The sequence below is a fragment of the Notothenia coriiceps genome, unplaced genomic scaffold, assembly GCF_000735185.1.
Source record: "Notothenia coriiceps isolate Sejong01 unplaced genomic scaffold, NC01 NC01_scaffold00027156, whole genome shotgun sequence".
In the NCBI taxonomy this organism is placed as follows: Eukaryota; Metazoa; Chordata; class Actinopteri; order Perciformes; family Nototheniidae; genus Notothenia; species Notothenia coriiceps.
In genome coordinates, this window is record NW_011359857.1 from 1 (window position 1) to 25,273 (window position 25,273).

The 25,273-nt window shown below is 40.5% G+C and overlaps 1 protein-coding gene and 1 long non-coding RNA gene across 4 annotated transcripts; both read right to left on the reverse strand.

The window, feature by feature from the left end:
• LOC104957482 (uncharacterized) lies at window positions 1-8,369 on the reverse strand. Its single transcript, XR_799671.1, has 4 exons — window positions 8,205-8,369; window positions 5,119-5,934; window positions 2,882-2,932; window positions 1-43 (listed from the first exon to the last, which is right to left on the reverse strand). It is a non-coding gene; the product is annotated as an uncharacterized lncRNA (long non-coding RNA).
• A 2,339-nt stretch (window positions 8,370-10,708) lies between these two features.
• On the reverse strand, window positions 10,709-24,119 carry srrm2 (serine/arginine repetitive matrix 2). 3 transcript variants are annotated; one of them, XM_010785118.1, is made up of 14 exons: window positions 23,900-24,119; window positions 22,321-22,572; window positions 21,916-22,011; window positions 21,314-21,499; window positions 20,969-21,052; window positions 20,824-20,889; window positions 20,709-20,741; window positions 20,405-20,509; window positions 18,910-19,045; window positions 14,766-16,570; window positions 13,342-13,980; window positions 12,825-12,896; window positions 12,316-12,424; window positions 10,709-11,195 (listed from the first exon to the last, which is right to left on the reverse strand). In XM_010785118.1, exons 2-14 carry the CDS (start codon window positions 22,566-22,568, stop codon window positions 11,136-11,138), a joined length of 3,639 nt encoding a protein of 1,212 aa, XP_010783420.1. In that variant the 5' UTR covers window positions 22,569-22,572; window positions 23,900-24,119; the 3' UTR covers window positions 10,709-11,135. The 3 variants fall into 3 exon arrangements, with proteins under 3 accessions (XP_010783420.1, XP_010783419.1, XP_010783421.1); XM_010785117.1 differs by having other exon boundaries at window positions 10,709-11,193; window positions 12,317-12,424; window positions 14,766-16,573; XM_010785119.1 differs by lacking the exons at window positions 21,916-22,011; window positions 22,321-22,572; window positions 23,900-24,119 and having other exon boundaries at window positions 14,766-16,573; window positions 21,314-21,552.
• Between the last annotated feature and the right edge of the window lie 1,154 nt (window positions 24,120-25,273).

Consider the following 25,273-nt stretch of genomic DNA (forward strand, 5'->3'; position numbering starts at 1 on the left):
GTGCGGATCTTGAAGTCCACCCCGATGGTGGTGATGTAGCTGCCTGCAGGAAAAGGAGCGTAAAAGCATCAGACCCACAGACAGACAGAGACAGACTGTGCAGACCCACAGAGACAGACTGTACTGACCCACAGACAGACTGTGCTGACCCACAGACAGACTGTGCAGACCCACAGACAGACTGTACTGACCCACAGACAGACTGTGCAGACCCACAGACAGACTGTGCTGACCCACAGAGACAGACTGTACTGACCCACAGAACAGACTGTGCTGACCCACAGAGACAGACTGTGCAGACCCACAGACAGACTGTGCTGACCCACAGAGACAGACTGTGCTGACCCACAGAGACAGACTGTGCAGACCCACAGACAGACTGTGCAGACCCACAGAGACAGACTGTGCAGACCCACAGACAGACTGTGCAGACCCACACAAAGACTGTGCAGACCCACAGACAGACTGTGCTGACCCACAGAGACAGACTGTACTGACCCACAGAACAGACTGTGCAGACCCACAGACAGACTGTGCTGACCCACAGACAGACTGTGCAGACCCACAGAGACAGACTGTACTGACCCACAGACAGACTGTACTGACCCACAGACAGACTGTGCAGACCCACAGAGACAGACTGTACTGACCCACAGACAGACTGTGCTGACCCACAGACAGACTGTGCAGACCCACAGACAGACTGTACTGACCCACAGACAGACTGTGCAGACCCACAGACAGACTGTGCTGACCCACAGAGACAGACTGTGCTGACCCACAGACAGACTGTGCTGACCCAAAGACAGACTGTACTGAGTCTGACCCACAGAGACAGACTGTGCTGACTCACAGAGACAAACTGTAGCAATCTGGAGTGCCTGACCTGCATCCTTACCGTAAAGACAGCAGACACTAGCTGTGACATTTACAAGACCCTGACATACTCAGGCGTTTAAGGGAATAACTATTTTCTCCAACCTGGGTTTTCTTTTTGAGGTTTTGTTATTCCAGCAACATGAATAATCAGAAGATCTCACAGATATTGGAAAACCAAAAAGTAAAACATATAGTATTTTATATTCAGCATAATTCAAATGATTAGCTGCAATACATTTCTACTGGCAACATAAAGGGGGCCTATTATAGGCCAATCATTTGTTCAGTTTCTATGAGCTGTAAGCGCAGTTTTTCTATACTTCACTTATTCTACTGGATTTTCCTTTTTATAATTTGTTACAGATCATACTGGAACCAGCAACAGAAATGCACTGCAGATCTAAGCATGGTAAAGCCTATGTTTGTATGTCCTGTGTGAGTTAAAGACTTCAAAAATATTCATATATAATATGCAATATTCTTAAATATATAATAAATAATTGTGAGCCAACCTATATCACAATAGAATCAATATAAAAATATACACAAAAGACACTTTTATATTCTTTGACGATATACTGTATCACCATAACGCCCAGACCTTTCCTACAGTAAGTACTTACCGGTATGTTGAAAAGGTGTCACAGTGTTGAAAAGGGGAGGGGACATTGGGGGACAGGAGATTTTTTCTATATATACCATTTTTGGGAATGTGATTGGTGGGTCAGATTAATTACTTACAAAGATCAGAAACTATTTAAGACATGTTTAAAGTTACTGATCATTGCTCGCCTGATTTTGGTCATGTGAAAATAAACCTTGATGGAAGTGTTTCATTTGCTAGTCAGCAAGCTAGGTTTTCAAACATTAAGCTTTGAACAAGTGGGGACAAAAGCCGCCATGCCAAAAAGGGGTGGGGACACTGCATCCCCAGTGTAAATGACACCTATGTATGACGGCCTCCAAAGAAATTCGCCAGAATTTGCCTGAAAAGCCATAATAACCTTTTTGTGTTCTAGACCTCAAAGTGGAAAATGCAAGAAATCCACAAACTGAACATAGCCTTGAATAGTATATGTTAAGTATTTAATGACAAACGTTGAGGAAGTCTTTCTATCCATTGACCCCCCACAATGTCTTCATGTTGTACAAACGGTTTTGTCGCTGTGGAGCTGCAGACAGGTCAGGACAGCTCTAGCCCAGCAGAGATAAGATGGCTCACCTGATAACATGCTTGTAATTCTCTGCCTCACTGTGTAGAGCATGAAGTGTTTGGGCATGTAACTGCCACTTGTTTATAATACACAACCGTTTAGTACACACATTTATCAATTATTACACTATTTATTCTTTTTAGTTTAGATATAAACTTGAGATTATATTGTTTCAATTGATGTTACATGGTTTTTGTTTTAGCAGAGCACTAATAAATCTTCTCCAAGTGAACTTTGATCCCTTGGATTGGTGTGTTTGGTAGATCAATAAAAGAAAGAAAATAAAAGAAAGAAAGCTCCCGAGTAGAGCAGCAACATCGCTACACGTTCAGTCATCCAGTGGACATTTTAAGGCTTATCAAATCTATATAATATTTAAGATCTCAAAATCGTCCCCTTTGGCCCAGATTGCCACTTCTCACACATCCATTCCAGTCTGGTTCTCATTTTCGGTTCCTCTTTTAAACAATCAAGAATCAGGAAAAACAAATGTTTATAAATGTATACATTCTTACAGTATTCAGTATTTTTTTCACCTGTAAAGCATTTCATTTAACATTTTGTTCCTATTTTATATGTATATGTATATGATATTATTATTACTGCACTTTACTTGCATTATTGGAGGAGCCTGGCACTTGGCGCCAAAAGTGACGCTGTAGCTATTGTGCATATGACAATAAAGCCTTTCAATGTTGATGCTCTCTGGGTATTCCCACTAATAAATACAAGCTCTAGTTCGGAAGAATGTCCTGTCATTGGACTTGCAGCAGAGGTTGGAGACTCACCAGAGAAGGAGTTGTCTGCGAAGCGGAGCAGCAGGCTGCTTTTCCCCACGTCTGAGGGAGAAGCACATCAAAGATTAGCTCATAAATAACTGCGTGGAAATTAATGTGACCAATCAGGAACAGACGAGACAGTCATGTCTATTTTTACTATCAGAAAAATCTCCTCTTTCCTGAGTGACAGTAGTAATTAAAACACAGGAGGGGCAGGAAAACCAAAGTGAAACGAAGCGAGATATAAGAACAACGGATAAACGCAGGCTGGAGAAAAAGACAAAAACATGCTTGTTTAAATAGAGATTACTCTCCTGAAAACTGTTCCTGGAACATTTCCCCGAAAAAACATGTGCTAACTTGTTCAGAAGAGACTTGATCAACCAGAATGAAGCAGCTGCATGCTGGAAAATACAGAAAAATCAACACAATCTAAGGCTTTCACTAAATGTTGATCAAAGTTTCTCTGGTTTATTATTTATATGTGTTCAAGTCAAATGATTATGCTTTTTATTCAATAGACTAATTCGATTATGATATGTTGTTATGATGCTATTAAGTTGCAGAACATGATAACTGTTCAACAGAACTACAAAGATGCAGTGTTTAGACCTCAGATGATGCAAAGAAATGCTAATTATATTACATAATACAAAATAAAATCCATATTTGTTGGAATAACCCGACATTTATCCCAGAGGTTTAATGCTTTGAATTAAACGATGTCTACTTCAGAAACATGTTGCGAGTAGTTTAAAGGATACAAACGTAAAGGGTTATTTTACTCAAACACATAATTGAATAAACTTTTAAAGGTGGTCTTTTTCCCAGAGCTGTTCCCAGTACAGTATACCTCAAAACTACCACAATATGTTACCCATGAAAACTAAAGCATCACTGCAAGATATGTGTTGTAATGCAATATCTTGGTAAAACAAGTCTAAAACCAGCAGAAGTCCTTCATTGACTGATTGGCTGTCTTCAGGTGCATGTGATGTGCGCCATCACATTAAACAATCTGAATTACAATATTGATCCTTTATGCTAAGGTTACATTGGAGAAATGTCCCAAACAGGCAGCCTGAAGAGTCCAAATATTATTACATCAATGAATAATGGTTAATATTGAATACTTAACAAAAGCTCAGTTAAGCCTGACCGCAGACAATCATTGTAAACCTACGAGTGCCTCTCTGAAAACGTTGTTTAGCAGCGTGGCAGATTAGGGGCTTTAAAGCAAACACATCGTTGAGGCAGTTTCCTGCACTGGTTGGAGAGGAGGCAGTTTGAAACTGGGCTGAACCACTGCAGGGCATTTCCTTACAATGTTCAAACTGAGTTTATGATATGTATCGCGTGATCTCTCAATGTCCTGAATCTAGCAAGGTAATGTGATTCATGCACATTTTCAATTGGGTTTATTTAATAGTTTGTCAGCTTTTTCACTTGAAAGATGAGCAAAACCTGCAGGATGTGTTTTTCTCAATCCAAATTGGCATTGCTTCTTTTGTTACTAGTTCCCCTATATTGTCACCAGTCTTGAGTAAAAAATAGTATTCGGGGACAGAGCCGTCAGTGTGGCAGCCCCCACCCTCTGGAACGCTCTCCCTGCGGAGATCCGCAGCATCCCCCCGTTTGACGCCTTCAAAAGGGCCCTCAAGACCCATCTGTTCACCAAGGCCTCTGGCCCCTAATCTATTTGTTGTTTTTGTCTGTCTGACTGGTTGTCTGATTGCCTTTTGTTATGTTTGTTTTGCCCTGTTCTTCCTTGTAAAGCGACCTTGGGTCCCATGAAAGGCGCTATATAAATCTAAGCTATTATTATTATTATTAAAATTGTACATTACCATTAACTAAGAAACATACAGCTCAAGTTCTTGATTATGTTGTTTCAATCATATCAGATTAGCTTCTTTTGTTACTAGTTTATCCAATGTTGGTTCCAGCTGATCAAAATGTATTTATTTTCTTTGTATAATAACTGGCATTTTAGGCTTTCATTTATGTGCAAACTAATGAACAAGGTGAAACATACAGCTCATGTTTTGTCAATACAAAATCTACTTTACTTCTTTTGTAACTCGTTTCCCAAATCTCCATTAATTGTTGGTTTGCTAAGCATTAGAGAAAAACCTTTGGGAACGGCTAACTTGCAACTTGCCGTTTCTCTCTTGTGGGACTCCATAAACAACATGCTTTGACTTCAACAGAGTATTTCATATGAATAAAAACAAAAAGGCACTAACTGGAGTCTCCGATGATGAGCAGTTTAAAGAGATGATTGTAGTCCTTCCCCGCCATGTGGAAGGCCTCGCACTGTCTTCCCAAGTCAAATCAGTTTCATAAGGGGAGGCGATATTCCTGATCTCCCCGGTATTTCCTTTTATTGTTCCCTCCTTATGCTACGAGCTCAGAGCAGCACAAGAGTTTGTCCAAAAATCACAGGCATTCCCTCGCCAATGAGACGACATTCCAGTTGAATTTTCTCTGCAACTTTTTGGGAGTTTCGGTTCAGAAGTTCACATCATGTCTGTTAGGATTCACGGTGGGAGCACATCCGTTTCTGGAGATTTCTGCATGTATGATTCATGCTGAGAGCGGCCGCGTGGTCGCACCTTAGTTCCAGTTCCACCCAATGACACCCCAGCCGGGGATTTCCAACGGTTTCTACACTAACTCGCTGATTTTCTGACATCCACAGTTGTGTCAGTGAACGGTCTTCTCTCCTTTAATGCAGAGGTCTATGCCTTCAAACCAAAGGATGCATGATGGGGGATTTTGCATCTGGTGGTTGTTGCTCTGACAGCCAAATGGACGGGTGTTATTGCCCTGAAATCCACCACCGCTTACTCATTAACTCCATGCCTTTAATTTTTTTATAAAAAAGGAGAAGCGAGAATAGGAGACGTTCCTCTTTTTCTCTGCAGTTCAGTCGTGGTTACATCTGCAGAGTTTCATTTGAGCCGCTGCTTTAATTTCAGTCCAGTTCCTCTGCGTGCTGGGTTAAAAGATAATCCCACATGAGGGGGTTTATTGCTTATTCAGTCCAAGTTTACAAGGTGCTAAACAGAGAAAAGAAACAAATAGGTTAACGGTTAATGTTAAGAAATAGTCCAGTGCTGCAAAAACACATTTGAAATACGTGTACAATTAAGTACAATTTTGACATACTTTACCTAGAATATGTACTACTTGATTAAACTTCAGAGGAAAATATTATACTTTTTACTCTGACAAAATGGCTACGTTTAGTTTCTTTGAAGATTCAGATTGAAACAAAATAAAACAATGATTTATAATATATTGTATCACATTAATGATTTCTTGGTGAAATCACAAGTTAACTGGCGCTATATAAACTTCTCGAGATAAAAATAAATGGACCATAACGGATGCCAATACTTTGAATGCAGGAGTTTTTCCAGCCACAGCAAATCCTTACTGTACGATTGTGTTCCGAGCACTACTAAAATCGCAACTTTTCCTTAGTACTTGTTTTTATAGCCAGATGATTTTGAATGTTTGTGATGCACTGAAAGAAGAAGAGTTTGAATATGTGTTTGGAGAATTCATCTCCTTCTTAATGTAAATGAATTATTTAGAAAGATGCTTGGATCAGCTGGAAAATGGATCATCACAAAGCTGAAAACCGGGCTGCTTTTCTGAAAAACTCATAAAACTAACTTTTTATATGAGCTACGTGGTTCTCACAGGACAGTGACCACCCTACAAACAGTATAGACCATGATGCATTGCTGCAGATTAAACTAGCGGACAGTTAAAAGTAGGTCAAAACATCTACTGCAGTAAAATGTATCACTAGGCAGCGGTGATATGAACAGACAGGAAACATAATCCTGCGCAATCAATACCTTTTTCTTTAACTACATTTAGATGATGCATACTTATACTTAGATGAGATTTTGAATGAAAGACTTTGACATGCAGTGGAGTCTTTTCACAGTCTTATGGGTTGTTTGAGTACCTGGATACTTCTTCCACCACTGCCCCTGTGATTATCAGTTCTTGTTTTATTGTTGTATGCACTGTCTGCCCTTCCTTAGCTCCCTCCCTGCTCCTCAAACAACAGCTGAGTCACTAAATATAACTTCCTCATCCTGCTGAATCCACCCCCATCTTAAAACTTAGCAGGGTTAGCTAGGTAGCAACAACAAAAACAGTCCCTCTGTGTAGCTGCCAATGCGTTTCCATGACTTGCATTAAATAGGGAAGTTCAAAGTGGAGTTTGGCAGGCTTTTCCATGAAAACAGGAAAGGCTGCTGCTGCCATTTGAAATAAGTAAATGGGACTTTGCTAATGGGAGTTAATAGAGTCACAATGCGTTACATTTTGCATAGAAACACAAATGGGCGCTTATAAAACGTGTCAATTAATGACTATCTCTCTATCATAAAAGGTTAACACCTTGAACTATACAATTACAAATGGTGCTAAGTCTCACATTAGTCATCATTCAATTCGGCTTAGTATGATCCCTCATTTGTTTGTGTAAAGTACAGACTTAAGTTAAGGCATAATTATATATCTGGAAGGGACGAATTGAAGTATAGTACCTACACATTGAGAATATAAGGTTTAATTCGCTTGGCACAGGGTGTGAGCACTTAAAGTGAATATGCAGATTTGTTTCCAATATTTTGAACGCAGTCTGGCGTAAATGTCTAACAAACACCAGAGGAATGAATCAGCGGCCACAGGTCAACCAGAAAACAGAAGTACACAGCTGGTTTACCGAAAGGTCGAAACGTAATCGATGTCTACAACTGAATTGGCACTAATGTTTATTAATTTAGTTACAAGTTAACCGTTTAATTCAGCTGTGTGTGACACTGACTTAACGACACGCCAAACTCCCAACGAAAATCTCTTATTTTCATGTAAATCAATGGGAATATGCAACTTTAAGCCTTTAATTTACTTTAATAAATACATAAAAGGGTGATCTTCAATTCGGCGCACTTTAATTAGGTGGATATTGAAGTATTAAATGTGTCACCTAAGTTTCGGTGACATAATGTTACGGCTTCTAAAAGGCGAATTGAGTAACATTTTCTTTAAGGTACACATTGACTACTTAAACCGGATGAGAAACAAGGCCATAACAGTTCATACAAATCGCAATACGTGTTTTAAAAGATGTTCGTCACTGCTAAAGAGCTAGTAAACTTTAAAACTTCTAGATTTTTCTATCCAGTCTGGAGTGACGGTCTGTGGGCCTCGCGCTGACTTGCCCCCGACACCAAGACGTCAGGAAACTTCTCACTCCCCGGAGAAACTTTGGACTGCTGTTTAATAAAGACATCACACTTACTTTGGTCATTTACGTGTACTTGTTGGTCTGTCGCCGGGTCGTGTTTACATATATCCGCGGTAAACGTTGTTTCTGTTCCGGTGGAGTAGCTGGAACCCTGGAATGTCTCGACCACACCTGCCTGTCTGCAGCTGATGACCCACTCTCATCATCTGAGGCTGCCTTCACGTGATGTGGGAAAAACCTAGACCGGCAACCGCTGTGTGTGCAGACGGTCATTTGTTAGGTTAAATTCAATAAAAATATGATTTAAGATTGTTTCATTAAAATGTTTGTTGGTTTATTTTGGATAATATTATCTCTGAATTAATTTGAACACAAACCGTTGAAATATTTTTAATTCACTCTCATTATGTTTATTAAAAGCTTTGCATTCATACATGTTAAGTAAAACTTAATAAAAACTATTTTATGTTTAAAGAAAAAATTGAGCTATATATTTATGTATCCCTTATTCCTATAAATACAGTTGCAAGAAAAAGTATGTGAACCCTTTGGAACTACCTGGATTTCTGCATAAATTGGTCATAAAATGTGTTCTGATCTTCATCTAAGTCACAACAATAGACAAACACAGTCTGCTTAAGCTAAAACCACACAAACAATTATATGTTTTTATGTTTTTATTGAACACACCATGTAAACATTCACAGTGCAGGGTGTAAAAAGTATCCTCAACCAAACGTTTCCTATAGTTGCATATCAGACCTGCACAACGGTCAGGAGGAATTTTGGACCATTCCTCTTTACAAAACTGTTTCAGTTCAGCAATATTCTTGGGATGTCTGGTGTGAATCGCTCTCTTGAGGTCATGCCACAGCATCTCAATTGGGTTGAGGTCAGGACTCTGACTGGGCTATTCCAGAAGGCGTATTTTCTTCTGTTGAAGCCATTCTGTTGTTGATTTACTTCTGTGCTTTGGGTCGTTGTCCTGTTGCATCACCCATCTTCTGTTGAGCTTCAATTGGTGGACAGATGGCCTTAAGTTCTCCAGCAAAATGTGTTGATAAACTTGAGAATTCATTTTTCCGTCGATGATGGCAATCTGTCCAGGCCCTGAGGCAGCAAAGCAGCCCCAAACCATGATGCTCCCTCCACCATACTTCACAGTTGGGATGAGGTTTTGATGTTGGTGTGCTGTGCCTTTTTTTCTCCACACATAGCGTTGTGTGTTCCTTCCAAACAACTCAACTTTGATTTCATCTGTCCACAGAATATTTTGCCAGTAGTGCTGAGGAACATCCAGGTGCTCTTTTGCAAACTTCAAACGTGCAGCAATGTTTTTTCTGGACAGCAGTGGCTTCCTCCATTTTATGACCAACTTATGCAGAAATCCAGGTAATTCCAAAGGGTTCACATACTTTTTCTTGCAACTGTATATTCAACTGTTTCTCTATTTATATGTGCCACTGCCAACTAAAGACCCTATTGCTAGATCTTTTTAATATATTTGTTGACTTGGGTATATCCATTTAAGGTGATTAAGCCTATCGAAAGTTAAACAGAGAAGAACATAAGAAACAAGATCAAAACCATTTTCTAATTAAGTCTAGGTCATTTCCACCAAAATGAACAAGACATATAGATTGTATGAATAAAGGTTAAATCAATTTCACAACACTGCTTGAACTTTCGCCCTAAATGCTAAAATGTAGTATCTGAGATTTGTTTGAAACTAGGAATATAAAGAAGCAACCAACCTAACAAATGATTGCACATTATAAAAGTGCAAGAATAGCCAAATCATTGATTGTGTAATCGTTCCGCCCACAGCCTGTTCAACCCCCGCATGAGAAAGAATGCTCAAGTTAGTAATTTCACCACAATTAAGTTTAATACCATTTTAGAAAACTGTACCCCCCTTTGTGCAAGAATAATAGTAGCACTATAATCCAAACATGCCTTATCTAATTATATAACACCATGATATAATGATAATAACCCTCCACCAAAATTGTATTTAAGTCACATATTGTTTACACTGACACTTTTCATGACATAAAGTCCCCCAGTGCAACAGACTGTGCTTGCTTATTCATTCAAGTTTTGCTTTTATTTATTTTTTTACACCCAGTTTCACATCATTTAACTATTACTATGAGTAAGTGAAAGTGTGAAGATCAATACACATGATACTATTGAATATTCTATATTATCTTGTTTTGTTGGTATATTTATTGTTGTATCCATTATGTCATCATCCAATAGTTGCTTTCACTATCATGATACACAAAAACATATTGTTTACATGTATGTTTTCATCTCTAACATTGTGATATTTTAATAGATTTAGGTGTTGGCCTCTTCCTTCACTGTATAACATTTGGACCATTATGGAGCTTTATGGCACAGACCCAGAAGAAACGTCAGTCTGTGATACTGTAGACATATCTGCCTGTCTTTTTTAATTTTTTATTGGATGTATTAACAATAATAAAAATATCATCAAAGTGTATATCCTTAAAGTGTCATGTCTGGATATAAATGGACAAAATCCACACAAATAAAATGTACAATTGCCTTTTATTAACCATTTTCAACAAAGAAATCAACACATTTCTGATCACATTAAATGGAAACGTATTATCATCTGTTACATGATAACCAAAATACAGACAGCTCATATCTACAGGTAGACTGCAACAAACAGTACAAGTACACAGGAACATTGTTAGAGATACACTTTACTTAACAGTGTCTGCGTGTGTGAATGTGTACGTTTCTTATTCAGCTCCTAAAAATAAATGTACAAGCCGGCCGCGGGTCGTTGCTGCTTAAAAAACAAACGCGTTGTTGATAAGTGTGTCCCCCGACATTCAGAGGTTAATCTACTGACCGCTGGCTGTAGAGTTCCTGTTATAGTCCAGTTAAACCAGCTTTAGGGGAACAGACAAACACCATAGAAGAAGAGAAGCGCCTCAAGGTGTCGGCTCATTTCCTTCGTCTGCTGCTTGAAGAGCGGCTTGGAGATTGCCTGCTGCTGCTGCTCCTACAAAAAAAGGAAAATAAAACCTTTATAAAGACTCGGGAATTCACAAAAGGATTGTGCAGATTTTGCAACTGCTAAAAGTTGAACATTAGACAAAAAGAAGCCATGTAACTCTAGGAAGCACCCACAAAAGGTAGGGCTGGATGATATTTTTGACCAAAAATGTCAACATTGTTAGCATATTGTAGGGTGAACCATAGGGTGCTAGTGGAGCACGCTCATGAACTGTTCGCCGGAGTTACTGCAGAGCGCATAAAGCAGACCCTTCACGCGATAGCAGAGCTAACAGGTACAGGAGGGGTAGTTAATCGATCGCAGATGGCGTTGTGCTCGCGGACGGATAAAAAAAGATTCAACCTAAATGGGTCGCGCTATATACTTTGGCGGACGTTAATATACCTGGGCGGCCCGCCCAAGTAAAGCCTATGTGTGGGAAACCCTGTATTATATTCATTTATTGCACAGTCCTATGCAGAGGGTAAACTGCGCTGCTAAGCAAATAGCGTCTCGTTGCTGCTTTGCTATTAGCAAATTGCTAACCTTTTTATTTTACTCTTTTAATTGTTTTACCTACTGTGTTTGTGGCATGGAGACAAAATGTTCTTTGCCACATGGATAATTACACCCTGCTGCAAAATGTTATGTGCACGTCTTCACTGTAATTTCATTAGCGCAGTGTCTTTTACTATCGGCAGCTGCAAACGTTCTTTGTTAAATAACCGTCAGCGTGCACAAGGTTCTCTTCCTCACTGGTGGAAACTATTTAGTTTGCTGCTAAATGCACATTTTTGATTAATGTATAGCACATTTTATTAACCAGCACTGGCTCTATTCAACATGGGATGAATGGGAACAATCGAAGACAGACATTTATTTTTATTTTTATGAAAGCATCCATCTTCTGTTGTTCGTGTATGTAAAGGAGAAGCTACATATACAGAATAAACCAGCCATGCCTCCATTTTAAAAGCAATCACTAATTGATTATTTCATGTGTATTTGAATTGTATAAGTTGACGTTAATAAGCTAAACTAACTTCCAGACATGACTTGGGAGCCCTGCTTGTACAGGGAGTTCAAAGCTGTTGTCTCGCTTTTTTAATGTCCAACAGTGCTAACAGACCTGCGGCTGGGCGAGGGCTGCGCTGCTTTCATGTGCCTCGGAGGAGAATAACTGAGGGAGCGGGAGTCTCTCAGGGAATCAGCCGGGACCCTCGGAGGCATCGCAGGGCTGGGAGGAAAAAACACAGCTGTCAATCAAAGTCTCAGAGCCAAAACACTGGAGCAGCAGAACTCATCATGCACTCCTCAGGTAAAAGATGATTTAGTTGGTGAACAGTCAGTATCCTTGGGAAAAGGTTCACACTGTCATCCTCACAGCGTTGGTCCTGTTTGAGTTCCTGATTCAAAGTCAACCAATATATCTAACCCAATATTAAGTCATTTTATACCTGGTTCAAAAACAATTACTTTCAATGTTGCACAATTCAGTAACAATTACAAAAATATGTGCATAAGTACATTTTGAAGTTGTTTTTAAACTCTGATAATAACTAATGTAGCAGAAAGACACATTTGAATTAAAAGCACTAATACCTATTGAGTAAAACGAGTTTCAGTTTTCTTTGTACCTCTTTTTCTTGGTTTCCTTTTCATTCTCCGATGAGGATGAGGAAGAAGAGCTTGGAGTTTTTCCTGGCTTCCTGTAAACAAAAGTCACAAGTTGAGTAATTATTGTAAGTTACACATTTATGAATAATCAGTACAGCTAAGGGTGCTCCAAACAGGGCCCCCTCTGCTCTTAGTAGTTTTTTGATTTTAGTATGAACACAAAGTTAGTGAGGCAAACAGCTGAAAGACAGGTAAAAAAGAAAAAGGTATAATAAAGTTTTATCTTTTTCCATGGCACAAAAAGGGGAATCTGCAATCCCAGAAACTAGTATTGAAAACATTTAGTTCCCAGAAGCAATGAGTCAACTGCCTTTATAGAATAGAACAGTTTTAAAAAAGGCTTGAAGCACACTTAAGTAGAACAGTTGTTGAATAACCATTTAATCATTCATCAATTACAAATTAATTAGCTGTGAATCCTGAATTTTCGGCTTCTTATGTTCAGTTTATCGTCAACTCTTCCCGTCTCCAGCTTACCCTTTTTTTTCCTGCTCCCCTTCAGAGTCGGAGCTGTCTGAAGAGGAGGATGAAGAGGAGGAAGAAGAGGAAGATGAGGAGGAAGAAGAGCTGGAGCTGCTGCTGCTTTGGTTGGCCTTCTTGTTTACCTCCTTCCCATTCAAAGCGCTCTCACTGCGGACTGTGCGGTCTGACGGTGTAGGGGCCGCCCCTGGTGACCGCGTCCTGATAGGACCCTCAGAGGGCTGTTTGGTCTCTGATTGGTTGGCGGCCGGAGACCCTCTGGAGGGACCGTCAGAGCGCCTGGAGTCTGACGGCGGGCCTCTCTGACCTGAGGCCTGGGCGTGGGATGAGTCTCTGGAGGGGCCTTGTGAGGAAGAGGAGCGTCTCTTCTTCTCGTCCTCTGTTAGTGCCTTGGTGTCTTCCCCCTGTCGCTGTGGTGAAGGGGAGGACGAAGACGAGGAGGAGGAGCTGGAGGAAGAAGAAGAGGAGGACGCCCTGCGGGGCGGGGGAACCTCCTTTGGGGGCTGCTTCACCCTTTCTCTCTCTTGTTCCAGCACTCTCTGCCTGAGCCTCTGCTGCTCTCTCTCTCGGGCTCTCTCTCGGGAGAGGGAGCGACTGCTCCTCCTTCGCCGCTGTGGGGAGGGGGAGCGGCGGGACCTGGGAGATAAAAACAAATCAAGACTTTAAGAATCAACATGTCATCCTCCTCAAGTCCCTCACTTCCAGTCAAACTGTCCAATAAAAGGACACGATGCACCCTGAAATAACAAAACAGTTTCCATGCCATGAGTTAAAAGTGATGACATAAAAAAAAAAACAGTATATTGTAGTAATCATGAATATAATCAATCAATTGTCTGTGTAACCAAATACATACAGCACGCATCACTAAATAGTTCATACTTTATCAAGAAAAAACATCCAACATTTGTATGAGGTGCCACATTTTTATAGTTAAACTCAAAATAAAAACATAATGCACATTTTTTTAGAGGAAGTAAAGAAACCGTAACTTGGGATTTATTTTTTGTTTAGGGTGCAATGTATGACTCAGCAGCTTTAAGACATGAAGAAACTATTATTTTCTCACTTTGCTTAAATGCATGATTTTCGCCAGCGGGTAATTTGGTCCGGAAGTTACATTAGCGCCCTCATACTGTACTTTTCACAAAAGAAACATGCGTTATCAATCCAAACAGTGTCGTGTCGGGGTTTATAACATCATTCTGAGATAAAGAACTCTGAGTTTGACCGAGCTGTATTACCGGTCACTTGTTGGCAGAATCTATTGTGTGGGTGAACCCAAGATTTACAGACTTTGCTGTGTTTTAATTGCAATAAAACAGACCAAAAGAATGCCTAAGTAACTGTATTATGATCCCTTCTTAAGGAGAAGCCAGGTATAAAGATGCAGCCTTTTAATGAGTGGATGTTCCTCTTACCTGTTGGGGGGGCTGCGCCTCCTCTGACTTCTAGACCTGGAGCGCCTTCTTGGGCTTCTGGTCCGGCTCCTCCTCACAACCCGCTCCCTTTCTCTCTCCCTATCTCTGTCCCTTTCTCTCTCCCGGTCTCTGTCTCTCTCCCTCGGCCTCTCTCTGTCCCGGTCAGACCAGGTCGGGGGGGGAGAAGCTCTCCTGGATCGGGGCGGGGGTTCCTGGTACTGCCTTGGTGGAGTGCGGCGTGGTGGCGAGGCGGTAGTGGTTTTCTGTGGTGGGGAGCGTGACCTCCTGGCCGCGGGGCTGGACCTCGCAGGCCTCCTGGTTACCTCCCTCTCCTTCCCTCTCTCCCTATCCCCGACTCTCGCCTCCACCCTAGTTTTCTCGGCCTCAAAGGGGGAGTACCTGCCTCTGCTGGCATCCGCTCTGTTGGGGGGCGGGGAGGGAGGAGGAGAGGGGCTGTCCATCTGCGTGGGGCTGTAGCGCTCCTGACCTTTCTTCTGGGGCGGCTGACTCTCTGCAGGAGCTCTGTGGGGAGCTCTCTCCCTCTCCCGTTTGTCTCCCCCACCCTCCCTCTCCTTCTGGGCACGCCCATCAGCAGACACCGGGCTCTCCTTCATACCGTTGGCCAAGTGCCTTTCCACAGCAGCTGCGATGGCACCCGGTGCACCTTTAGATGGACTACTTTTCCCCTTCCCTGATGAGGAAGCCTTCTTCACCTGGGTCTCGTCCTCAGAGGATGAACCTGAAGAGGAAGAAGATGAGGAAGAGGAGGACGAGGAGCTGTCGCTGTCACTACCGCTGCTGCTACTGCCGCTGCTACTGCTGCTGCTGCTGCTGGTAGCTCTTTTCTTCTCCGCCTGTTTCTCCTTCCTCGGAGGACTTCTGGTTTTCATCTCTGGTCTTTGGCTCCTGCCTTTCTCTGCAGGTCTGGATCCATCGCTCCTGTTTTCTGCAGTCGGTCGTATGGCCTCCTCTCTTTTGCTGCCACCTCGCCCTCTCTCTTGCTCCCTCACCCTGTCACCCTGTTCTCTCCTCCTCTCGTCCTCCCTTTCTCTTTGACGCCCGTTGGTGACAGGTGACCGAGCTGCAGGTGAATCTCGGTTTCCTCCATCTCTTCTCCGGTCGTTTCTCTGTTGGAAAGGAGACGCCCCCCTCTCCTGTCTCCTCCCGACGTCTCTCCTGTTGTCCCTGGAGTGCAGATCTCTCTCAGCCCTGTTCTCTCCGCTCCTCTCCCTCCTAGCCTTCTCAAGGGGAGAAGGCGATGGGGAGGAGGACTCGTGTCTCGTCTTTTTGTCCTGTTTATTCCTGTCTTTTTCCCACTCAGTGTCTCTGCTCTTTTCTCTCCTCGTCTCCTGTTTCGGTGGAGGAGAAGGAGAACGAGAAGAGGACGAGTCATGTCTGGCCTTCTGAGGAACGTTTCTCTTTTCTCTGCTCCTTGAACGCCTCCCTTTCTCCACCTCCCTGCTTCTGGAGCGCCTCCCTCTCCCCCTTACGTTTTCTCTGCTCCTTGAACGCCTCACTCTTTCCATCTCTTTGGTTCTGGGGCTCTTCCCTCTCTCCCTTTCCTTTTCTATGCTCCTTGAACGCCCCCTTTTCTCCATGTCTCTGCTTTTTGAACGCCTCCTTTTCTCCCTCTCGTTTTCCATGCTTCTTTTCTCAATCTCTCTACTCCGGGAACGCCTCCCTTTCTCCTGCTCCCTGCCTTTTTCTGTCTGTGGTGGTGGTGAAGGGGATGAGGAGTCATGTCTCCTCTTGGAGGAGTTCTCAGTCTCCATCGGCCTCTCTTTTTCTCTCTCAAGATTGGGCCTCTTGTAGATGGAAGAGAAAGATTTGTTGGTGTTTTTTTCAAACAAAAATAATATCTTCATGTTAAGATTAGTATAAAATCAATTAGTTTAGAATTTGTATGGGATAATATAGAGGTGCAAGAAGGAAATCTTTTTGTCTGACCCTGAAGTTATTATCACCCTGGTTACCTCAACAAAAAAGCAAATGGGATTTTCCATTGTCTTTTAGATTACTGCTGAAAATAATCTATGTGGCAAACCTTTATGATTATTTGTTCATTCAGATAATTTCCACATATTAACAACATTTTTAGGAATTTTTAGCCGTAAATGCAATTCCTAGTAGTAATAAGGTTAGGCTATAGACCAGCGGTTCTCAAACTGTGGTCCGTGGAAAAAAGCTAAATAAAATCCACTTTTTATTATCAAGGATCTTCGGGGACCACCTCATATGTGACTTGCTCTATCGAAATCAGTCGCATTGACCTGAAGACACATTTTGAGTTGTATACACTGTTGGGAAGAGGAGATTCCTAGCTTTCTAATGATATCAGGCAGTGGTGTAGTGGTCGTTGGGCTCATCGGACATTTATGAGAAAAGCTCTAATGTCTGAGTGCAAGTGAATGCGGCACAAGAGGCCCTGGGCAAGCGGGGAAATACGATTGGCGGCGATTTCATTTGAACTGGACGGCGCAAAACGAGAAGCATCCGGACCCAAGTAGAAGGAAGGAATGAGGTACTTATTGCAGGAGACTGCATACATTTGGTACCCCTGGTCTAAGAGTGAAACAAACTCATTTAGTTATTGTTCATTTAAAATTCATTCAATTATGTCTGCCATTTTATATATTTCTATTTAAGGCTTTACTGATGTGCCACAATAATGTCACCTAATGTTATTCAGTTAAAATATCAATATATCGGTGTTTAACACTACGATATATATATATATATATATATAGATATATACACACATACATACTTATTTTTACGGTTTGCATATGAGGTGGTCCGCGAAAATCCTTGATAATAAATAGTGGTCCGCATAAACAAAATGTTTGAGAACCCCTGCTATACACGATCTACATCAGGGCTATTCAATTAGTTTGGAATGGGGTCGGTTGATGAAAATGATCCAAAGCAAGGGGCCGGGAAAAAGATGGCTTGAAATATGAGCAATCATATTAAGAGCTTCGGATACAGTAAATACTACAACAGCATAGTGGAGTGCATATATTGTGTTTAATGAAATCAAACATAGCCCCAAGGCCTTTATAGATCTAAATGGCTCAGAACTCAGTAGGCCTACGTGTGAAGCTAATTTAACCATCAACATCATTTCATCTGATTTAATTTCGGTGAAATTATCTAATCATTCAAGCAGAGATGCAATAAATGACAGGAGGTGTCACTACAGTAGCTAGTAGGTGGGTTCAAAACCCGAGCCCGCCAAAGTTTTCAGGGAATGTCTTCCCCTCTATCTCTCAATGTAACACCCTCTCTGGAATATAGGCACTCTGGCCCAAAAAATTATCTTTAAAAAAAAGTAGATTATCACCCCGTGGCGCCAATTGAATAGCCCTGATCTACATCAATGTCACATGGCTTCATGTTTAGTAGTCTCATTTAGCCACTTGTTAGCATTCCAAGTTTTTAAGACGCATAGAAGCATTCGAGACAGAGGTCATGGCTGGTAATTTTATGTTGTATAACCAAATTCTAAAATAAGCATTTGTTAGCCATAGACCTTATTTTGGGCATTTAACCAAAACCCATTGATGAGGGAATTGGAAGTGCGAAAATGCAGAAAATGTTTCTGCTTTTAGGAGTCATTCCAGCAGCTCTCTATTAATAGCAAATGTTAAAGGTGACCTATCATGCAAAATGCACTTTTGAACGTCTTTTATACATGAATATGTGTCCCCGGTGTTCCAGGGAACTCACCAAGTGTCAGAAAACACAACCCTCTCTATTTTCCTCCATACCCAAATCTCTTAAAAAGGGGCTGCAACGGATCTGATACACACTGATCCAGATTTGAACACTTCTCTGACGTCACAGAAGTGGCGCTACGGCTAATGGGCCAACTCCACCAATCAGGAGGAGACAGCCACGGTTCGAAAGCGCTGGAGACGCTGTAGTACATATGCCAGGCCTGTAGATGGTGCTGTTCTCACATAATCAGCCCATGCAAAGACAGTGTTAAATTGAGCGAAATGAGGAATGGCTAAAATGCATGATCTGTTTGGTATTTTGAAAATAAAAAGCATAAATATGCCTTATATAGGTATGGTCCTACACTATATTATTCAAATATAGCATGATAGGTCCAGTTTAAGTATAACAGGTTCAGCCTTACCTCTCCTCCCTGAAGAAGTTGGCCTTTTTCCTCGTAGCCTCTTTGCCTTTTGTCAGGCGATCTCCCCTTTCTTCCTTCGTCTGCTTTTCTTGCATTTTGGTCCTGTTGACGTGATCTCAATGGAGCTGGAGACTCGCTGTGGACATCAGAGAAAAATATGAATGCATTAGGGGTGTAACGGTTCACAAACATTTCGGTTCGGTACGTACCTCGGTTTTTAGGTCACGGTTCGGTACAGCAGAAAAAATGATCACAAAACATAAAATATATATTTTTTTATTATTATTAAACTGAATATTCACTCAAATAAATACAAAATATAATAAAATAAACATTAAGGTGCAGCATTTCGATGAACTGTAATAATCTGTACTTGAACTGTACTACTTTGACATTAGGACTTGCTTGCTTGTCATTTTATTTTAATGTTTTTTTAAAGAAAAATTAACTTGTCCACATTGCTTGCCGATCTGCTGGCACTAACAATGTCTCCTGCTGTGGAGAACACCCTCTTGCTAGGGACAGAGGTAGCAGATACAGCCAGGTAGCGCTTTGCTAACATGGCACGGAACTTTTTGCGAGTGGTGGAGGCTTAAATGCTAGTGGGAGTTGGGTTTGCACTTCAGTCATTTTTCTTTTGGTACCGGTGATGTTCACGTTCGGGTGATGCCTTTTCAAATGAGTGTGCAAGTTTGATGTATTGCCTGCCGCGTAACCAATTTTAGTTGAACAATGCCGACAAACAGCTTTGGTTCGGTCCACCTGTCTTTGTCCGTCATCCTTGTACGTAACTGCGAAACCAAAATGTTCCCAAACCGGAGACTTCAATGATGCTGGAGGATTTTCGAGCTCAACTGTATCTGCGTTCGCTATTTCGACAGTACCCCAAACTACTGACTAAATTTGAACGCATCCCTGTGACCAGCTCTCATAGAATGCCTCTCGTCCAATGAAATGACTTGGTCACTCTATGACGCGTTGAACCCAATGGGAGCGAATTACACTGAACGCTGCGACGCAGCTCCTGAGATTACTTCCAAAGTTTTTCTTACCGACCCGAAGGGCCCATACCGAAAATTTTCGGTATGAATACGTATACCGTTATACCCGTATCTCATATACAAAGACTTCCTTGTCTGGAAGATGGATTTTATTCAGGTTTAGCCGAAAAATGTCCTAAAAGGCTTCAGTAGGTCTAACCAAACGTATCTGATGTTTAATGGCTAATGGCCACTAAATCATATAATAGGTCTCAACATTACTCCCTGAAAGTCAGGAGTTACTCGACATGTTCTGTGGGGTGCGGTTAATGGTAATTTTAAAAATAGTAATTACATTTCAAAGAAATTGCAACTACTTCCAAGCACTTACCCACAGTGTAATTAATCTTATTTCACACAGATACATTTATATATTTTTTGTATGTAAAGGGTATTCAATTAAAATGTTTCCATTTGAATAACTTCTATACATGGCCTGATTGATGGTCTCATACCTGTGAGCAGAGCCGGAGGAGACGCTCCTGCCCCGCACGTCCTTTGCTTTCGGAGGACTCAAACTCCCCTTCTTTTTATTTGACTCCTGTTTCTCATCTGAGGAACTTTTTTTGTGGAGGAAGGTCACAGGGGCAGACATTAACACATAATCCATAACAAAAGCTTGCTTGGGATCCCCATAAATACAAAATTAAAAATAGCCTGCAGACTAAGAACAAAAATACAGTCTATTTTTAATAAGATATTCACTTTATGAACTGAAATCAACAAAGAAATAATGATGGACTCATAAAAAACACATACCTGTCTACTTCTTCCACGTCTTCTGACACATCACTGAAACACAACAAATTCACATCAATTACCACAATCAACATGAAGTAATTCAATACAAATATAAGAATCCCAGAGGTCATACCGTTTCTTTTTCTTCTTTTTGGATTTCTTCTTCTCTCGTCGAGGAGATGGGGAGGGACTCTCTGAGCTGCAGAAGGAACAAAAGAATCTTAGATATTTTCTCCATTATGAGGAACAGCTCTGCTTCATCACGGTCATTTCCTCACCCGTCTCTGGCCTTGTTTTTCTTTTTCTTCTTCCGACTGCGCTTCTTGGGAGGAGAATCTGAGTCGTCTGAATCTTCCACCAACCTGAGAGAGCAAAGACGTTGAGTCAGGGACGAACATAATGCTTGGTGAACAGAATATTACACTATAAAGTTACCGTAATTACTGTGGCGTTGAAAAGCACCACTTATAACAGTATCTCAAAATACAGATGCACTTTGAACAGCTACCCAGCACAAACCATTTTGTCCAATATAGCCATATTGTGAGTTTGTCGTTTCAAAAAGGAAAAATAGCCTTTTTTGTTGTTGCACACCAGCACTATTTGAGTTTTCGCCTACGCACGTGTACTTCTGCTGCTGCAGCTTCTCCCTCTCCAGGCGTTCTTGCTCTCTCTTCTCCTTCTCCTTCTCCTTGCGGTCGGCATGGAAGGAGGATCCGTCCACATAGTCGCTGGAGATTCCAAAGGCAGCGCGAAGACGGTCATTCTTCTGCTGGTTTGCAGCAGCCAGAGCATGAGTCTCTGTCGCCCTGAGAGGAAACAAAACAAACAGAAACTGTGAGATCATCCTCAACTTAACTGTCAGACTCAAAGTCCATGAAAAACACATACTTCACAAACCACAATGCATACAAGTCAGAATGAGATGCTCTGTAAGGGTACATTTGATATTATTTCTGTTGAAAATGACATGCTTACTAAATGTATCACACTCTTATTTAAAAACAGGTTATGAAAGTACATTGAAATGGGTTTAATGCATAAGAATGGTCCTATTTGTCATTATTTAATTTGTAACAGTATTCTTCAGCATATGAATATTTACATCCTATAGTATGTGTTGCACCGAAGAAAACTAAAGGTGTGCAACCAAAATTATTTATGATTAAATGGTTAAGCTTGAATTTCAAATTTTTATTTATTCCAGCCACATGAATCGACTTACGATGGTCTGTCAGTGGTGACGGGAGCCGGCTCCTCCTTCTCCTGGAGCATCATCCGGAAAGTATTCACCTTCTCCTCGATTTCCTCAGCTGAATACCTGGACATCAACAAAGAGGAGTATTACATCATTATTCACAGCATAGAAAAAAGCAAAGATCTTGCAACTATTATTGCTCCTAGTACTAGACTGCTGGTACTAGGATGGGTTAAATGCAGAGAACAAATGTCACTGTGTGCTCTGCATGTGTGACCATTAAAGAGGGTTTCATGCCCCCCAATTCGAATTGGTTTATTTCACTGTAGCCAGCTAATATCTGCTGGTTTCCAAGCCAAGTCCCTACAAACTGAGTTACTGCCAGCCCCAAAGTCTGACTATCTAAGCCCTGAACGCAGAATTTTGCCTCACCCTTGCTCCTCCATCATGTCCTGCAGCTCGGCACACTTGACCTCCAGCTGCCTCTTCCTCTGGTGCTCCAGGATGTCTGCATTGGGCTGCCTGTTGAGCTGACTCTCCAGCCTCTCGCGGTCCTTCTCGTCCCGCTCGCCGCCACGCTCATCCCGCGGCCGCTTGGCCCGCAGGCTGGACAGGTTGCGCTGCACATAGCCATTGGTGCCGCTGCCCCGCGGAGTTGTCAGTCCAATCCCATTGTACATGGCTCTGTGGGGGGAAATTAACATTTCAGGATCTTTGTTATCTCATCAACAACTATCACAGAGAAGACGTCATTAGCAATGAAAACTTAAGATTCCTACAACAATGCTCATTAAATGTTATTAAAAAACATTTAAGTAAAAGCAAAATGAGAATCCAAGACTAAAATTAATAATCTTTCCAGGAAAGTAAATGTGTATAATGAGAAGTAATATACATGTGCACAGGTGTAAAACAGTAAGCATATTTTAAAAAGTATTATAATTGTGTAGTAGCCAGTATTGCAAATGACTAAAGGAAAAGTAAACTGAGTGGGGTAAAAGGGTATAACCAGAGGAAATCAAAATATGTACACAGAGGTATAAATACTTTGAAAACAGTAAGCAAAGTATAATACATACAAAAAATTACACAAGAGGAAAAAAAACAAGACAGCAGGATTTATAAGACATCCCTCGTATTAAAAACAAATTATAAAAGCTAATTAAATATTGCAAAAACAGCAATAGTAGAAGTTTGTTTCCTGTAAGTAATAGTCTTTTTTTTCCTCTATCTTGTGTTATTTGTAGATGAAAGTCATAAATACATACAAAAATATTTATATATGCATATATACCAAAAACAAAAGAAAAAAAACAGATCATCAAGACTTAAACCCAATATCAATGGCATTAAAGCTACATGATGAATCACTACATTTTAGGTAATGTTGCCCTTTTAAATCATTATAAATAACATACTAAGGAATGGAGTATTCTAAAATGGCTGACATAATATAGCTAGTAGTGATTCAAGATCACTGCGATGCCTGTTATACAGTCCTGCAGTCCTATATGAAGGTGGCTGACAAAATAACAATAACACAGTATAACCGAAATAATTTAAACACAAACTATTATGCAGGCACTATTTTGCTAGTGTGGCAAAGGTTTCTCGCAGTGTCATAGCGGTTAAAAGGTTTAGGATACATAACATGAATCTGTGATCTAGTGAAGTCTAAATACACATTTATAGTTATATCTAGAGAATGTATTCACGATAACAAATTATTTTGTGGCGCAAAAACACGTGCGCCAGAATAGGCCTGTTGCTGCGTCTGAATGCAAGACAGACAATGTATTATGACTAAGCCATAGACTAAGCCATAGATTTTGATTCTACATTAGAAAACATATGGTGAGGTAAATATAGCCCAAACACACTGCTTTGATTTTGTAGTTCGAGAAACAATGAGGTGAATTTTAATGCTACACCTTTGTAAAGGCCCACCCGCACTTTATGCGTAGCTAACAGATCTGGTCTAAGCTAACAAGCTAGCGTTTTTGCTACGTACCAGTGTTTTCTCCGGGAGCTGAGAGAAAAACGGAGTCGGGAAGTAATTTCGCGATGGATAATATCTTGTTGAATCAGACAATCAAACACACCTTATATTAACTAAGTCTTGAAAACTGTGGGGAAATTAAATAAGTTAGCTAGTTAGCTAGCTAACTATCGGCTAGCTGGTCTGATTTCCAGGCAGAGGAGGAACGAGATGAAAACCAAAAGACGTCATACGCACGTTTAAACTGCGATGCGTTCACGTGCCGGGGGGAAATCGGACAACAAACGGAAGAGGGTGCGGGGTTATGAAAAATATTTTGCTTTTTTTGTCCCTTTTTCAAAAACGTATATTTTCACAGTAACAATTTATATCTTTAACAGTAAAATAATTATTTAAAAGTTGTTATGAAAGCATTTGCAAATAGACCAAATTGTTATTGCACTGAAAGGATAAATGAATTGATGTTAGATCATCAGCATACTGAAATAAAAATAAAATAATGCAATAAAGAGACTTATATAATGTTCAATATATATTGGAAATATAACCATTCTAATGTTGATACAATCGATAAAAGCATTTTAAAAGTAGATGAATAAGGACATATATTAGAAAGTAACAATTAGTTTGACTTCGTGGTTTTCATCTTAAATCTCTTTCTCTTACAAAAAAAAAAAAAAAAGCAGCAGATTCTTAGACTAACTTCTGTTGAGGAATACATTTTTTCCCTGATAAAACCTTATTCACAATCATAATTGTATTGTATCCAATTATATATTTAAGAGAGCATTTTTTATTTTTTTTAAAAGAATCGTATTGAAAACACAATCATTTAAATTAGACAGTAATGTATTTGCACTAAACAAAGTTGATAGATGATTAATCTTCCTGAAAAAACAAATATGAATTCAAAATAATAAAATAATGCAATGAGAGAACGATAAATGTTCAAAACGAGTTGGACTTCTCAATCTTAAAATAATTATAATATAAAATCAAAGTCAAATGAGGACCTACAATAGAAAAGAGCAATTAATTTGACCTTAGGGGGTTTCATCAACAATGTGATATATTGATTCAATGCTGAACATGATGTTCTTTCAAGCGATTTAAAAAGAGGTTCTTAGATAATGGGATTTTAAAGGGAAACAAGGAACACATTGACTGTTCACGATAAAGAATGAATTACACAAAGGGTTACAAACCAATAAATATGCATTTCGTAATAAATAAGGGCTTGTTTAATAAAATATACATTTTTTTTTCTTCTTATCAAAGCCTTATCAAAAACATGTTCAAGTATTTGCAGCTAGTGTTTCTCAAGTTTCACCTTATGTTGATATAGACTGACTCCCACTGGCAAAGGAGAGAACTGACTTCTTTCAT

What these genes read in the sequence shown, in the direction of transcription:
- srrm2 (XM_010785118.1), bottom strand. Translation starts at nt 22,568, where the DNA reads ATGTACAATGGGATTGGACTGACAACTCCGCGGGGCAGCGGCACCAAT. An exon ending in AAAAACAAGGCCAGAGACGG is followed by an intron (nt 20,890 to 20,968) that starts GTGAGGAAATGA and finishes TTCCTTCTGCAG; the next exon opens with CTCAGAGAGTCCCTCCCCAT. An exon ending in AGGCGCAGCCCCCCCAACAG is followed by an intron (nt 13,981 to 14,765) that starts GTAAGAGGAACA and finishes TTTATCTCCCAG; the next exon opens with GTCCCGCCGCTCCCCCTCCC.